This window comes from Plodia interpunctella, chromosome 24 (genome assembly GCF_027563975.2).
Source record: "Plodia interpunctella isolate USDA-ARS_2022_Savannah chromosome 24, ilPloInte3.2, whole genome shotgun sequence".
Lineage (NCBI taxonomy): Eukaryota > Metazoa > Arthropoda > Insecta > Lepidoptera > Pyralidae > Plodia > Plodia interpunctella.
The window spans coordinates 3,823,748-3,840,586 of NC_071317.1; the positions used below are offsets into that span (position 1 = coordinate 3,823,748).

The 16,839-nt window shown below is 36.9% G+C and overlaps 2 protein-coding genes across 2 annotated transcripts; both read left to right on the plus strand.

The window, feature by feature from the left end:
- The first annotated feature begins 7 nt into the window (after positions 1-7).
- Positions 8-12,734, plus strand: lost. The gene is made up of 11 exons (XM_053763508.1): positions 8-192; positions 3,650-3,872; positions 5,996-6,153; positions 6,553-6,639; positions 6,934-7,097; positions 7,445-7,560; positions 8,252-8,369; positions 8,559-8,720; positions 9,160-9,300; positions 9,818-9,973; positions 10,844-12,734. The coding sequence occupies exons 1-11, from the start codon at positions 153-155 to the stop codon at positions 10,874-10,876; spliced, it is 1,398 nt and encodes a 465-aa protein (XP_053619483.1). The 5' UTR covers positions 8-152; the 3' UTR covers positions 10,877-12,734.
- Positions 12,735-13,973: 1,239 nt separating this feature from the next.
- On the plus strand, positions 13,974-16,256 carry LOC128680395 (uncharacterized). Its single transcript, XM_053763509.2, has 4 exons — positions 13,974-14,125; positions 14,911-15,090; positions 15,492-15,644; positions 16,035-16,256. Exons 1-4 carry the CDS (start codon positions 14,042-14,044, stop codon positions 16,215-16,217), a joined length of 600 nt encoding a protein of 199 aa, XP_053619484.1. The 5' UTR covers positions 13,974-14,041; the 3' UTR covers positions 16,218-16,256.
- Positions 16,257-16,839: the final 583 nt, after the last annotated feature.

The following is a 16,839-nucleotide window of genomic DNA, read 5'->3' on the forward strand; positions in this document are numbered from 1 at the left end:
TTGGCTACATTTGTTTTTTATTCGCGTTCTATTTTTGTGTGTGACGGTTCCGTCCGGCCGAAGAAGGATTTAATTTTCCAAAATCTTGATGAATTTTATTTAGATTGTTGAATAATTCGTAAAAGATCTCCAGATTGCACTAAAATATCAACATGCAGAACGGAGACGGTACGCCGGCGGCCGGGGAAACCAGTAAGTTTCACATTTTGTTGTCAGATAAATGGAATAACAATCATTGTTCCGCTGTTTTCTTGTAATTACGAAGAAAATGCCGTCTCGATAGCATATGAAAATGTGAATAACTATCAAATTTGATGCATTCCAGCATGTTTTTTCGATTACCCACATTTTCTAATAACGATATTACTATTTTGCATTTGATTTGTGTTTGTAGATAATTATATGATACTGCTGCAGTTTTATTTTCAATTGCATTTGTTATTCGTAATTTTTATAAAGATTTGAGTTATTTATTCGCCTTATAATTATTGATACTGTGGGTAGAATAATTGGAGTGTGAACGTGAGTCACATTCCAGTGTCCGGCCCACCACTTTTCGTAAAAATGATTTAGGTAATGAGCAATGGACTGCGTTGCATTTGCACTGGCATGGCAATCGTTTGATTGAAGAGTCGTGAAAATAGTGGAGCGAAAAATCGAGTCGCGCATGCTTTTCCTTGTATATTTTTTTCTACCTTCATTGTAGGTAGGTACTAAAATGTCAATGGCTGAGGTCATTAGATTTTCTATTTGTTCTGAATCATCACATTGAAGGCTATAACTACAATATAGACAGCTTTATATGGCGCCTTGTACAGCTTAATTTATTACATCATCAGAAATCCTTAGTTATAAAAATCCCCATTCCATAGCTTTTCTTGGTAGAATATTTTATTAAATTAGAATGCTAGTTTTGTTAAATTTTATTTTATAATTTTTTTAATAATAAATTTAAGTATGTAACATGTAAAATACTAAAGATAATATTTTTTTTTCAAGTAAGGCACCATGCCATATAAAAAAAGAGATCTACCCTACGATTTCAAAAATAAGTGATTAGATACATTACTATTAATCATTAAATCCACAATATATTTTTCTTTGTTCCACTGTTGCCATTTTGCTGCCTATTAGATAATGAGATGTATTAATTGACATCAAATGTGATGTGTAATGGTTAAGATTGTCTGTGGATCGAAAAGTCCCAGGTTTGGGTCCTACTTATGCCACATGAGTTTGTTTACCAATCTGACTCGTGTATAGTAGTTTTCATCTACCACCACTTGCTTCCATTGAAGGAAAGCATTTTGAGGAAACCTGCACACTGATTGATCAATTGAGAAGGCAAAGGCAAACCACTCCATTAATAGTGCCATGAAAGTTGTGTGTGTTTCAATCTACATAATGACCACAACCTTCATCCATGAGGAATATGACTATGAATGAAAGAATTTAGCCAAATGCCAAAGCATTTATTCAGAAATTAGGCTGAACAGGCAACTTTTTCACATCTTAAACTACCATATTTATCTATGATCTAATATCACAACTTTAATTATTTTCAGTCTATTTATTTAGCTACTCATACTATGTATTCCACTTACTGATCTACTAAACTGTAATAGCTAGCTACCAACTTCAATTATAGAATTTTTTTTTAGTACACATAAGAGGTAAGTGTTGCTAAACAACAAAGTTAAAAATAGCTGTAGGGAAAATCACAGTTCTATATTTAATTGAAAATATCAACTCCTCAGTATGTGTCTATTTACATCGGGTTCATTGACCTCATATACCTAGTTGGAGATAGAAAAATGTGTGCAAAATCTTTCAGGAACACTCTCTGACATTTATATTTGTTATTAAATTGTAATGATCACTTTCACCTTTGTATTTTAATATTTATAAAAAAAACTGTTGTTGGGTGAGTTTGTTACAAAATAAATTGATAGAAAATCAACTTGATCAAATTTAATATTGGTTTTGCCATGTAAGCGTAACATACAGACATACTTTCGCATTTATAATATTATCCCATTTATATCATAAATGCTAATGCGTTCGGATGTGTAATTGTTACTCAACACTATAAATCTACTGGGCGGCTTTCGATAGAATGTGGCACACAGGTAGAATATCGTGGAATAGAACACACACTTTTTATTACAGAAACCCTATGGGAGCGAAACTCGGGGCACAACTATGAGTATACAATAGTATGAATTTATTATTCAATTGTAGAAGTTCTGATGATAAATTTTAGCCTTAATGTTTATTTAATAATTTATGTAAATCCCTTTTCTTTGTTATCAGTGACGTATTAAATTGGTGTCTCTGTAGATAACACATAGCATACATGAGTTCTTACAAAACATTGTGTTATGTATAAGCATAAGTACAAAATATAGACAGCTTAGGATTAAAACTTTTATGTTGTTTCAAATCGTCTTGAAATTTCACAAAATACCTAACCTTGTATCCTCACATAGGTATTATAAACACAAAGTCCTCTGCCGCGTCTTTCTGTCTGTTCGCGATAAACTCAAAAACTACTGCATAGATTTTTCATGCTGTTTTCACAGTTTTGTTTTAGTATATATCTTTAGGGGTATGAAGAAGGACATATAGGCTTCCTTTATCTCGCAAAATGGGGAAAAATACCTGGTGGTAGAAACCGCGAGCAAAAAGTTGTAAAAATCTAGGCAGGCATGTTCTAATTTTCTTATTCAGTCAGATTTTTTTCAACTTTACTGAAGGCAAATTTGTGTGTAATATCCTACTTAATATGTGATGTGTTTACCTATATATGTTTGTTACCACGGGAGCGAGGCCGAGGGGCGCAGCTTGTGCTTTATAAATTGAATGTTTATATAGATCTATGCACTCATTTTATATGTTGGTTCTGTATTATAGACACAAGTGTTGAATTTCATCGTTGACTACGTCACCATGAGTTACTAAGCGAACTGGTATATACCTAATATACCTGTGTACAGTTCATCAATGAGCATTTATCTATTACTGCGTGCTTTATTTTTGAGAAATGTTAAATGGTTTTATTAGTAGTACCATTTTATTTATAGCCAAAATATCTGGTCAAAGATGAAATGTATTATATTTTTCAGCTGTACATGATTCTTATGATTAATAAAAATACAATTATTTATAATTAAGAAATTAATTTTCTAGTTAAGGTATTTGATGCGAAAACTATGTAAATTTACTTGATTAAGACAATTTCCCTTTCACTGACTTGTGTAGAGAGCATGAGTGTGATCACGACAATTTCATCTGTGCGATTTTCCGATTTCCTCCAAGGCCGAAGCGTCGGGAGTCCAGAGTCCGTTTTCCTACTTTTATCCTTTTCTAGTATTAAAATATCTTGTGTTGTTTAATGTATAAGTACATTAAACAACGGATAGTAATACAAATAATATTGAGGACATAAGTGTCCTCAATATAATTTCATGTCATAAATTAATATATGTATAGTTCACAAGTCGGTTAAATCCAGGAAATAAATAGTAATTTTCCAAAAAATGCATTTTGTGGTTGCACAATGCATAGTACATGCAGTAGGATGTTAATGCTAATATTCGATAGATATGTCCTTCCCTGTGGTCCTTCCTCATACAATTTAATATTACAGCCAAGAAGCCAATGCCTGAAGAGGTGACGAAGCAGTCTTTCCGCGTCAAGGTGTGGCGTCACTTGGAGACCAATGGGCTGGCGATGTTCCCGCGGCCCGTGTACAACCGCATTCCCAACTTCAAGGGTGCTCCGGAGGCGGCCGCGAGGCTCGGCGAACTAGAGGTCTTCAAGAATGCCAACACTATCAAAGTCAACCCTGATAAGCCACAGGAACCTGTGAGGTATGTGACTTGAGTTGTTGCAACGCGTTCATAGAAATACAATGAGCGTTTTAGTTTTTAGATATTTCTGTGGGACGCATTGCCTTGGTCGCTGATGGGCAACAACAGAATAGGGATACGTCAGGTATAATATAATATAATATAATAATAGGATAGTATAATTCCCCCGGATTCGCGCTGCCATCGGCGATATGCAATTAGAAACGTGCGAAGATGAGAAATAGATGTATCTTACTATACGCCTTCTTCTTTCTTATCCAGTTATAGCTAACATGTCTACACCAGCGCCTCTAGCGGTGAATCAAATAGCACTAACCCTCATTCTGAAAAAAAAAACTCATTCTATATATAATTACCTGTTTAAAATGCATTTGGGTTTAAAAAGTGTTGTTCGATATGAGCGTACAATTCGACACAGTGGTTCAGTCAGTTATGCAAGCAATATCGTGGTAATGCGTTCCGCATATACTGTTTTATAACTATTGTTATGTAAAATTACAAAATATAATCTGGCTCATCGAAAATTTCTATACTTTTCTATTTTAAAATTGATGACTTGTTCGGGAAACACGCCTTTGGTCCATTTGTTGACAAATTGAACTTTTTCATATCGTTGTTAACTTGTATTATTGATATTTCGCATTGTGTGAGTGAAAATATATCTTTAAAATTTGTGGATTCGTCTTATGATACGACTGGTCACCAAACTGAAAATTCTATTGGGGAATGTATGCTTTTCAATACAATAATCTAGGCTGTTCTTGTACCTTGGTTGCCTCGTACGACATCCACGAAAAGTTATGGACTGGTCCTATACTATGATGTAAACGAGTAATAAGCTTGCATTTGACTGCAAAATAATTTGTTTCTTTCAAACAAGTCATGCAAAGCACAAACGATATTTTACGTATTACAATACATCTATACTATTATTATAAATGTGAAAGTGTGTTTCTGTATTTGTTTATCTTTCACGTCAAAACGGAACAGCAGATTGAGGTGATTTTTGGTGTGGAAAGCGTAGCTGCGTTGAAGAAGTTAATAAATAAATATGGACGAATCACACAGATTTACTTAGCCCCAATTTAGTTCGAGACTTGTATTATGTGATGCGATGTGAACTCAACGATACTATAATTTGTGACATAAACAGTGAACGTGTATAGATAAACATCCAAGACCCAGGTCAATCTGAAAGATATAATTTTCCATCCTGACCTGACGACGGATTGAACCTGTATAACAGACCGACATGATGACTATTAGGCTACAGAGGTCGTATTACTGCATTCTTGTATGCATTCTTATTAAATAACTGAGTTACACCATGACAAACTGTGGTATGTGCTGTAATCCTACTAAAATAGAAGTTCACAACTTTGTCATTGACTGATAACCCCGCACATGATTATTTTATTGCAAGGTCAGGGAACCGGTTAATTTTTTTATTAGTATCCCGAAAAATAGCTTGAACCTCTCATATTTTTTTATCATTAATTACTAGCTGTTTCTCGCAGCTCCACCCGCAGCGAAATGGGTTCATTTGATATATAAACTTTCACATTTATTTAGTAGCCTGTTGCTGTATGTTTGTCAGCAATGTGTGCCAGCTGTGATAGTTTGACAGGAGAGACAGCATTTATAATATTAGGCATGTGTGGATAAGTACTTTCAGCTTATTTTGACTTGAAGAATTTTTGTCTGTCTGTTCGCGCCTCATGCTAAAACTACTGGATGGAAGTTGATGCGATTCGTAGTTCTACAGCGGTTAGTCTAACTTAAATTCTGGTATAGGTTTCATCCCCATACATGGCTTGGAACCCGAGATTTGATTGACTGACGAATAAATTATGAGCGGACGAAGCCACAAAGTAACGCGTGTGAAGCCGCGGGCAAAAGCGTTTAAATAATAAAATGTGAGGCCATTTTGATGCATTATGTTTGTGTCTGTCTGTAATGTAGACAAACAGACTTTCGTACAGCTTTCACGGTTAAACCACAGTGTCAAATGTTATGAAATTTTGAATAAATATAGTTATTGACCTGAGGTCAAACACCGCGGGGAGAGCTGCGGTCAACAGCTAGTTAATTATGTAAACACATACATTATATATCTATTACAGGGTGATGTGCCTGGAGCAGAAGAAGACCCTATACGTGCCAGTGCCTCGCTTGCAGAACGGGTTTCTGAACCGATTGGAGTTGGAGGGGGAGACCGGGCCGGCCGCTATCAAGCAAGCTGTGTCCAGGAAGGGCATGGAGACCCACGGCAAGCCTATTGGTGAGTCCTATCACACCATGTTATAACTACAGAAGAGTGAACTAGTTTTTGAATTACTGGGCCATTTGACCCACGGCAAGTCTTATTGTTGTGACTAGAGAACAGTGAGTTTCAGAACCGTTTGCGAGTTTGCAGGCCGGCTGCTATCAAGTAAGCCGTGTCTGGAAGGGCATGGAGCACGCGCGCACATCCATGTGAACGGATATGAATCTGAAGGGGATAAACAATACGATAACACTTATCTGTTTAGCATTCCTCATAATATGTTCATTTTGGAGTTGTATTAGCAAATAATTACACAATCTATACTCACAATTATGTTATATTTATTACTAACGTTTATAAATGTTGTATGTAATTGACACAACTGTTCCATGTAAAACATTTTGTTGGTTTCAGGTATTGAAGATTCCGTGACTCTCGATCTGGTGGTGATGGGATCTGTGGCCGTCTCCAAAGAGGGATATCGCATTGGCAAAGGAAGAGGTAATCTCTTTCTCTTCCTCTGGTTTGGCTCTTCTGATAAAACTAAACTTAATTTTGAAGCGGTCTAATAAATCACTGGCATCTTGGAGTGTTTCCGGGCATGCATTCGTGGCTGTGGTGCCCCTGAAACATGTAAACCTTACATATTGAAGATTCGGTTGTTGTTGTTATCTCTATCATCTTCAAAAGCCCTTGTGTCCCTTAGGATAGCTACCCACGGGAGGATATAGTGGTCCTAATCTACTGGAACACACAATACAATGCACTACATGGGACATTTAAATTTGTTCGCAGGCTATGGAGACCTGGAGTTTGGCCTAATGATGCACATGAAGGCAATAAAGCCCAACACCATTGTGGTGACCACGGTTCACGATTGTCAAGTGTTCGACACGCTCCCGGCCGAATTGTTCGGCCCCCATGATGTCCCGATTGACATTATTGTCACCCCAACCGAGGTATTTTGATCCTAAGGTCTCTTAGTACAAGTGTTTTGTATCCTCTTTTAATTACGGAAGACATTTTTAATTTTTCTTTGTGCCATTTATTGTTAAATTTGGGGATATTGATGTGTAACATGTTGTAGTTTCACTCATTCATATCCACCATATTGCTTAGTACTGAGTGAGAAAGAACGATATGTTGCGCGTAATTGGTCTAGGGGTCGTCCATTAATCACGTGAATTTTTTTAGCATTATTAATCTATGTAATTTTACTTAAAAATGCATTTTAAGTGTAAAATAGTAGAAAGAGATCTAAATTAAAAAATAAGTATATGTGTGTTTATCTCCGCCCTTACTGTAGGTGATTGAAACCCAACGCATGAGCCAACGGCCCGTGGGCATCCTGTGGCATTTGCTGTCCAACCGTCGTCTGCAACTGATGCCGATACTCGGACAACTGCGCGACATCGAAATGCTGTGAGTCCTCTTTGCCTGCATTACTTTTTATAGTATTACTAGCTTCTGCACACAACTTCGTCTGGGAATTTCAGAAAATCCTTTGGTGCTCCTAGGAATCGTGACACCAAATTTCAGCTTTCTACGCCTAGTAGTTCCTGTTGTCTTGTCAGTTAGGCACTAAATAACGCAAGAGTTTTATTTAGTGAGTGTTTAGTGAGTGAGCGCAAGAGTTTTATGTAGTAGAGTGTTATATATATATACATATATATATATAGTTTGATCGATTCAAGGTGTGACACAGATTCTGTATGCACAGAAAATCATAATCGAAAATGCTCGTGTTAAAGTGTCTGATAGGCTATATTGTTATGGACGAGCTCAATGGCGCAGAAGTGACACCGCAGTGAAAATTGCGGTTAATGGGTGGCCGAAAATGTATTATCTTGAGCGTGATTCGGAAGGCAAGTTTAGACATTGGTCCCGGCCACATTTGCAGACGTTAAAACCCGCCAATCCGCAATGGGCCCGCGTGGTGGGTTATAGTCCATACTCCTTAATCCATCCATAAGGAAGGCCTGTGCCCCAGTAGTGATGTGATGATATGTTTATTTGATATTTTCTCTGCAAGCTATGAAACAGGCCTTAATTTTTTATTTATGAATTTTAAGCGAGATTTAGGTTTTATTGATGTATGTCGTAATCCCTACAGCGCCGGCCGGCCGTGCGTGCTGAAGGAGGTGGACACGGACGTGGAGGAGCGCGGCGCGACGCGCGCGCGCAAGCTGCGGCGCCGCACGCGCTCGCACAAGAGCCACAGCGAGGGCGAGGTGAGTGTCGTGCTGCAGGTGGACACCAACTAACTATACTTAGATCTTTAAAACTACTCAACGGATTTGTATGCAGGTTTTTCTAAAGTAGATAGTGAGATTATGTCGTTTTACCCGAGCAAAGCACAGCAAGGACAGGCTGCCAGTTTCTGACATATGATAAAAACTTTGACTGTGACGATCACACAGGGCGGCAACACAACGGAGGGCGAGGAGGCCAAGTCGAAGCCGCGGCAGGCGAGTCGCCGCCGCAACAGCAACAAGTCCAACAAGGAGGACTCCACCAAGAAGGAGGAGTCGCGAGTGCGCCGCCCCAAGCGACCCAAACCTGTCATCGACTTCTCTGTCAAGGTACGTCCACTCCCTGTCTCCCACTGAGATTTGATAATAAAGGTGGATTGTCTCTGTTCGGCCGGGAACTGGAAGATGAATCGAAGTCTCCTGTTGAACAGGGAAAAAACATTATATTTATATGTTCTCGAACACCCTGTTAAAATCAGTTTTTTTTTTCATATTTATTGTTGTAGAATTGTTTATGGTCATACAACTATCTTTCAATGACAAGTTTGATTTTTTTCACAGCTGAATGACATTGTAGACATTGAGTATTTTTATAACTTTAAACTTAATATCTTATTGTTAACGTTCCTAAGAAGAGTCTTGAAAGATGACGGATAATGGAGTGATCCAATAAGGGTGCCGTTTTTACCTTATATAATATGGAATCCTAAAAATTTGTATTTATTTTGAAGGTCCAAATAAAACTCAAGGATTTTTGTCTTGCCAACAGATATCCAACATCAGCCCCAACACCCGAGTGCGCGATCTGAAACAGGCTTTATCTGAGCGCGGAGTCAAGCCTCAGGTGATGGTGTGGAAGGGCTTCCGAGGATTCTGCTATCTGCACTTCTTCAAGCCTGGCCCGCAGAAGGTAATGCGACTACTCGACACTAGACATCTGTAGGTTGTCGTAAATGTCATGCCAGATGCCTTTAGGCGACTTAAATAAAATGTAATACCAGTGTGTTAAACTACACTAACACTCGAAACAGACTTACGTGGTTAATTATAAAGTGATTTATAAAGGAAATGATCGAGTTCTGTTTTAAACGGGGAGTGTGGAATGTAATTAATGTCTTTAAATAGATAGATAATTCGTTTATTTTTTTGGCGACAGACACGAAAGAAATAACAGACAAGTCTTATAATATAAAAGCATAAAATTAAACGAATTGGTGTAAACAACCAGGTAAAAGGGCCATAAGTCAGCGAAACTAGGTGCATAAGTGTGTAGGTGCGAGTGCTTGTCTTAAACCTAACAAGAAGTTGTTATTGGTCCGTAAAGTGAAAAGTAAATGTGTTTAACTTACAAGTTATAAAATTAACATAGCCATGAGCAAACAACACTAAACTGTAGAACAATAAGAAACGATGTTTATAAAAACCAGGGCGAAGGCGATAGTGCGCCGGCGCCGGCCAACATGGAGAGCGTGCTGGCGGCGCTGGCGGCGATGTCGGTGGGCGGCAGCGGCTGCGGCGGCGACGAGCCGCGCGACGACAAGCCGCGGCTGCTCACGGTGGAGCCCGCCCCGCCCAGGAACGAGGTTGTGTCCATCATCTCTTAACTTGATCCACTTTGCGACCTAAAACGCTAATTTATTGTTACTATGAATGGGATTCATTTTAGGTTTCTAAATTGAGTTGCATTGGAATCGTTCCGTAAAAGTTGATGATAGGCGCCTGCAGGTGACGGTAGTGGGTGTTGGCGGCGGCGGAGTATCAGAGTATCCTCCCGTGCACAGATGGGTTTACGCCCAATATTAGCCCAGGTTCTTCTCAAAAAGTCGAACGCAAACCAAACTTAATGATGGGTTTTCTTCCTAACTTTTACATCTATGCTCCCGTGTTGTCGTACGAGACGACTAACGATTTTTGCCAATATAATTATTAAAATTACATATATTTACAAAAAAAAAATTATGTGCTTGTTTCATCACTTTACATTATATATTATTAGAAAAAAAGACATTGTAAGAAACAAAAATGGTAAGCCCTTCTGGCACGATGACACTGCCAGACCCTTCTGACACTTGACCAACACTGTTCAAATGAGTTTCTTTCGACGTTTCTTCAAAACAGTGGTCGTTCAAAAATACCAGTAGTTTGTAGCTTGAGAGAAATAATTATAAATATAAAAACTGACGAAAAAAAGTGCCTGTGAAGGTCTAATTTCTGAATAAATGATTTGAATTTGAACTTTCTGATAAGTTATCATATTCTTTTCTGACAGGCAAACCAACAAAATTATAAATCTATTTTTAGATTTTTGCCAGTTAGCCTTATACAACACTTGCGAAACAGATTTTTATCTGTTTAATATATTACATATAGATTTACATACATAATATATTACATAACCTCTATTTTTCATTAATAGAATAAGAACGAAAACATAATTGTAATACCATTTTCAGGTGTCGCAGGTTCCAGTAAACGTCATCCATTGAGTCCCTCGAGCCGAACATCACGTACCGACATCACGAACACCTTTTATTTCTAAAACACGCATGTAAGCTCGCTTGTCGCACGCGGAAACGGCTCCGTCGCATTCCGATCCTAATCGTTTAGAGTTAAGGTTGATTTTCCTTTGCGCCGGCCCGAAGAACGACTGCTGATCGCACGCCTTGGCTAAGCTTAGATAAATGAATAGGCGTAAGGTTTGCCACTGAAGAAATTTATCTAAGCTTACGGGATACATTCGTCACTATAAGAAGCATTAGTGTTTAAGAAATGAGCCATTGGCCTTGTGCTGTGCAATCGGCGTTATTAGTCGCAGGTCGAATTTGCTTCCGGATAATAAAAAAATAACATTTATCATTAATAAGTCTGTTAAAAATTACTCTTTAGATGGAAAATACTTACGCGTCATTGTCTTTTGATGATTGAAGTTTCAATATTGATGACTGGTCCCTATAAAATTTGTTATAGTTCTAATTCAACCATTTTGAGGTCAATTTAAAATTGGTCTTAGGTATATTTTTTCACAAGCGCTATTTTTTTATTGTGTGGAAATTACATTTCTTCCTGCGACACTATTACCGGAGCGATTTTAAGTTTCTTTTCGATTTGTTCGCTGAATGGTCTTTTGTTCTTGTCGTTCCTAAGGCCGGCCATGTGTTAGAGAGAGTGAGCTATAGTTTAGAAGACACTTAACGAAAATTTATATCTCTATATGTATGTTTTAGTTTTCTCTAGTCTAAAGTTAGATGTAACGCTGTGTACCTAGGTTTATTTCAGATTGTTTTCAATGCAGCTATGTTTTAAGCATTCTTCCATATTATTACGAGAAAGAAGCTATATTTTTAGTACGGATAGTATAGAAAAACTAAAAAGAAAGTAATATATTTTTTAAACTATTAAGGTGCTTAAGAGCGGGGTTCTAAACTGTCTATAGAAATTAGTTTGAAAGGATTTGACTAGTGTTAAGTGTATTTATTTTAAATTGCATCGTTTGGAGCCCCGTTTTTCGTCCTACTGTGTATTTGTGCCAACTTGAAGTTCATATATTGCAATAACTTTTAATGAAATTCGCTGTTCCCTACCGTAGTATTTGAATGAATCTCCAACATATCTCATTTATGTAAGTTTGTATAACGGTCCCTCGATGTCAGTTACTTTTTCAGTATTAGGTTACGTATAATATAAGATTTTGAAAGTAATATATAAATTGACATAATAAGATTTAAACTATTTATCTATTAGCGGACGTACGTTCGGAAATTATTGGTCTCTTAGTGTAAACAAAGATGTATTTTATATAGAAACAGTGGATTTATATTAATGTATTTTTCTAAATTTGTGGGTTGAATTCGGCAGCATAATATATGTATTTTATAAGGTCGTAGGCACAGTGGTCACTGAAGTGATAATGTAATCAAAAAAATTGAGAAATAAAATTCAATTATTAATATTAATTTAATAATCTATTAGTTCTGCTATTATACGCAAATGTATTGTCATTAAAATTGTAAAGAACATTTTAGTTTTCTGAAAACATTTTGTATACGAACTAAGGTTTGTGATTCAAGTAATTCTATATATAACTTGAGGAAATTTCTGGAGGGACTTTCATGTCTGTCGTGACCACTGTGACGAAGCACTATTCTAAGCATTTTATGTAGTCAAGTCATTCGCACACGGGGTTACCCCTACCTATTGTTACTCTCTCGCCATTTTAAGCACTATGATATTTATGTATATAACTTGTTAACATATTTTCTAGTTTATTTTGTAATCTACGTTGGGATAGCAGCATGGATTCGTTTTTTGTTTTGTATTTTTTTTAATAAATTTATTAAACACTTATTTTATTTTTTCGTTTTTTCACCTTTCTCGATTCATTGTGTAGTATGTATGATGTGATAGGCCCGTATTTAATTAGATACTTTTAAATAAATGTTGTGAACATAATTAATATTTTGCCGTTTAGAGGTTGAGGGTCAAATTAAATTCTATTTTTCTAGCCAATTGATGTTTCATTCCCAAGGTATAGATTTATATGACCGTCAGAATCGCGTTTGCATGAGGTGTGCGTGTAATCCTAGCAAGAAAGTGATCCGTAGAATAAATAATATATTGTACATTTCACAAAGTCCATGGTAAGTTTTCATTGGGCTCTATTTAAATAGCATTAAACCACAGAGATACGCTTATATGTACGTGCACTAAATAAACTTGAAATATATAGAGAATATAGATAAAAAAACGGACGTAATAGTCGAAGATTAAACGGTACGTCTTGCAGAAAGCTGGAATGGGAGACTTGGAGATGGATGTAGCGGGACATGGGTCAGAGGCACGTTGTGGAAAATAGGCGAGGCAAGTAGTGGAAATCGGGGCGGGATAAACTGCGAAAAGCGTGATGGGACTGTGTAGGAAACTGGATCCCTACATGGAAGGAAGCGGGAATTGACACGTTGCGGACGACACGTAGCGAAAAACAGGACATTGAACTAAAGATGAGGAAAAATAATAATTTGAATCATACTTAGGTACCTGTCTATTCTACCAGTTGGCCAGTGCCAGGAAAATGATGATTTTGTTAATGGCACATCTCTGTGAAACCGGAGTTATGTACCTAACGTGAGCTAAAGAGAAGATAATATCTTCATCCCGACCCCTCCACCCACTGAACTTACCCACTGGTGGTGGAGGAGGGTAATAGGGAATTACCGTCCACCCACTAAGTATATATTACTACTTACGGCTGAGTAGAACACATCGTGTGAAAACTTGGTCTTTTAGTAAATTTCCCTCTTCATCGCAGCATACCTATATACTTGTAGAAAGGTGAAAATTGTATTTGTCGCCTCCGTTTGAAAGACTGCAGATTTTTTACAAAATCGTTTGTGTAGAAGGGAATTAAAATTACCTCACATCACTATCGTGTGCGTGTTATGCTACAGTTTCGGTTCGTCATATGTAGGTACAACACACCCACGTTGTGTCAACAAAATATAAACAAATACAATACTATTGTCGTTCCCTATCCAAGATACATTACAGATAACTATAAAACACGGTTTTCATATCAGATCCTACACGCCATTTCAATTGCGTTTATAAGACAGGTAATTCAAGTACACTACTTTATAATTTTGCAGGAATTTGTCATGTCTGTTAATATCATTTTGTTTTTAGTTTTTTGTAGTTCGTTAGGGCTATGTCGGGGCCAAGGAGGTGGCGGGGCTGGTGCCGTAAGTTTTTTTTTAAATTTTGTTTAACTTAATATTATGAATGCAAAATTGAGTTAATTATATAATTATGTTAATTAATTCTGGAACAAAAACAGAGATAAGAATGTCACAGACTATTTTCACGTCAAGTTTTGAATTAAATATTACTTATTTAAAGCTACAAATTACTCGCATTTCAGAACGCCCTGCTTAGGAAAATGCCGAAAGAAACTTATTGTTCTTATAATAGGTACTTAAGTAGGTAGTTTTTTTCATTACCTAAGCTTAACAAAGTTGTAGTAGATACATAAACATGTTACGATTATGATCCAGTGCTAAAACAAATAAGTAGATATAAAATAATGCTTTACCAAACAAAGTGTATGAGAATCAAGTTCATCAGTTCCCCCTGGTAGCACCCGTTCACGAGATGACGCGAGGGTCAGCCATCGTGAAGCCCTACCATCTTAACCCACTTTAGAATTTGTACCTATAGGTACTAATAATTTATGTACATAACAATGTACATAATATAAAATTTACATAGGTACTTATTCTATATAGGTACTGCATAAGTGATAGCAGATAAATAACATCGTTCTTAGTGTAGCCCGTCCTAGCTGTGCTCGAGTAAACCATAACAAATTATAAGTACATCTAAACCTTCCTCAGGAATCACCACTATCTATTGGTAAAAACCGTACAAAAATCCGTCCTGTCGTTTTTAAGTTTATCGCGTACAAACAGACGCGACAGTGAGGATAATGATTTATTAATACTTACTAAATCAGTTTTATAATTTGTAGCCGTCAGACGACAGTGAGTATATTTTGATATTCGAATCGTCCATATTTCCTACGGCGGATGAAGAAAGTTTATCAAGTATGAACACTTCTGGACTAGAAGTGGTCAGTTTTAATGAAACTATATCAACAATATCAGGGGTCATGTGGATTCTGAAGGAACTGCCAGAAAGCCACTTCAGAGTAAGTTTTTTTTTGTCTTGTATAGGTACCTACGTTTTGCGGAAATCAGAAGGCCTACCACGAAACATAGACACGAATCACGTTACTAACCTCCACAATCTCTGTTTAAAAGTATTTAACGTGTAGACGTAATGTCGTGCTATTTAGCTCTTTTATTATGTTTCATGGTACTTAAACACCCAGCAAATTACTTCAGAAACAAATATCTGTATATATATGCCGCTTGCGCTTGGTGCTGGCAGTAGGGGCAAGTGCATTATAATGATATGCATGACCTGATGGTGAACCCAGTATTGGCTCAAGATGTGGAAAATCTTTAACGGTCTACTGCACGGACATGACGTATTTTATGTGTCAAAATTGACATAAAAACTTCTTATACATAGTTTTTTTGTTTTCAGATAGTAGTGATAGTAAAGAAAGAAGTGTCAGGCAAGTTTGAGGTGGTACTCACTAAAGAGATTTGCGATCTCTGTGAAGAACTCCATGTAGATAGTGAACATTGGAAATATATAAGATATTTTGGACTTCCACCGCAATGTCCTTTCCCACCAGTAAGTAATTTATCTCTCTCCTCAGCATTTTCTGGTAGCTCCCGAGGTTAAACCGTCGTAGCTCAAACAGTTATTGACAAAAAGCTTCGATTGAAATTAAACATCAAAAGAGTTGTTCATTTCGCTTTGGTCTAATGTGTCAAAGCCATGGAATTAGTATGTACTCCGAAGTACTTGAAAAATCCACAGGCAAGTTCCATGACTTTGAACTTCACCAACGCGCTGAATTTGACACTAAGTGCGGAAAGCCCGACCTATATTGACTCAGTACGATTACAATAACGGTGTACTCCGGATGTTGACAGATTTTTATTGGGCAAAGCGGAATTTTAACCTTATCTCAACCTTGACGACATCAAGCCAGCAGTAAACAAAACTATATATTTCCAGGGCATATACACTGTAAATGGCTTCGCTCCTCACGAAGACGACCTGCCTCTTAACAGCGGGAGCGCGGCCCGGTACATCATAACTATCATGATCTACCACAACAAAGATGGAGACTGCGATAACTACGACAATCAGATTTACTTATTCAGCTTAATATTAAATCTGGCGGTGGAGGCTTTGTGATGTGATCTTAACATGGAGCTCACGATCAAATACGTATATTGAAAATCTTTGTTTCATTTACTCACCTCATAACCAACAAATTGATAGATAAGGTCACCAGAAGCAAAGCTGCCTACAAATAACACTTATTATAGTCGGAATATGGTTGAAGATATCTGCCTTAAAATTGAATTGCAAAATTCCATCGGAATAAACATTTTTACCATCATAGGTAGATATATCATCATCATAAGCTATTTTGTGAGGTAATTTTATTTTACATTATATTTAACTACAAATAAATAGTTTTAAAATTGTAATAATATACTTTTTATAGGTGACCAAGCGTTCGTGTATTAAGAAAAGAAAAACACAGCTATTCATAACAATTATCACAATTTTGCAGCACTTGAAAATTGCAAATTTTCTTTTAAACGCTGTTTCTGAAAATTTGCGTTTTATATTTAGTGACGGTTTGGTTATGAATGTGCGATATGTAATTTGTATTATTTAATGTTTTTGTTTGTTGACTATAAGTAAATAAAAACTTATAATCATCATCAGCCAATAGTAGTCCACTTCTGGACATAGGCCTCTCCTGAGATGCGCAACTGTCCATCTAGTCGTACCCTGCAATCGTTCT

Bases quoted from the DNA above. Each gene is read 5' to 3' on its own strand.
- lost (XM_053763508.1), top strand. From the start codon at position 153: ATGCAGAACGGAGACGGTACGCCGGCGGCCGGGGAAACCA. The intron at 8,721-9,159 runs GTACGTCCACTC...TCTTGCCAACAG, and splicing joins TCATCGACTTCTCTGTCAAG to ATATCCAACATCAGCCCCAA. The intron at 9,974-10,843 runs GTTGTGTCCATC...TACCATTTTCAG, and splicing joins CCGCCCCGCCCAGGAACGAG to GTGTCGCAGGTTCCAGTAAA.
- LOC128680395 (XM_053763509.2), top strand. From the start codon at position 14,042: ATGTCTGTTAATATCATTTTGTTTTTAGTTTTTTGTAGTTCGTTAGGG. The intron at 14,126-14,910 runs GTAAGTTTTTTT...TATAATTTGTAG, and splicing joins GAGGTGGCGGGGCTGGTGCC to CCGTCAGACGACAGTGAGTA. The intron at 15,091-15,491 runs GTAAGTTTTTTT...TTTTGTTTTCAG, and splicing joins TGCCAGAAAGCCACTTCAGA to ATAGTAGTGATAGTAAAGAA.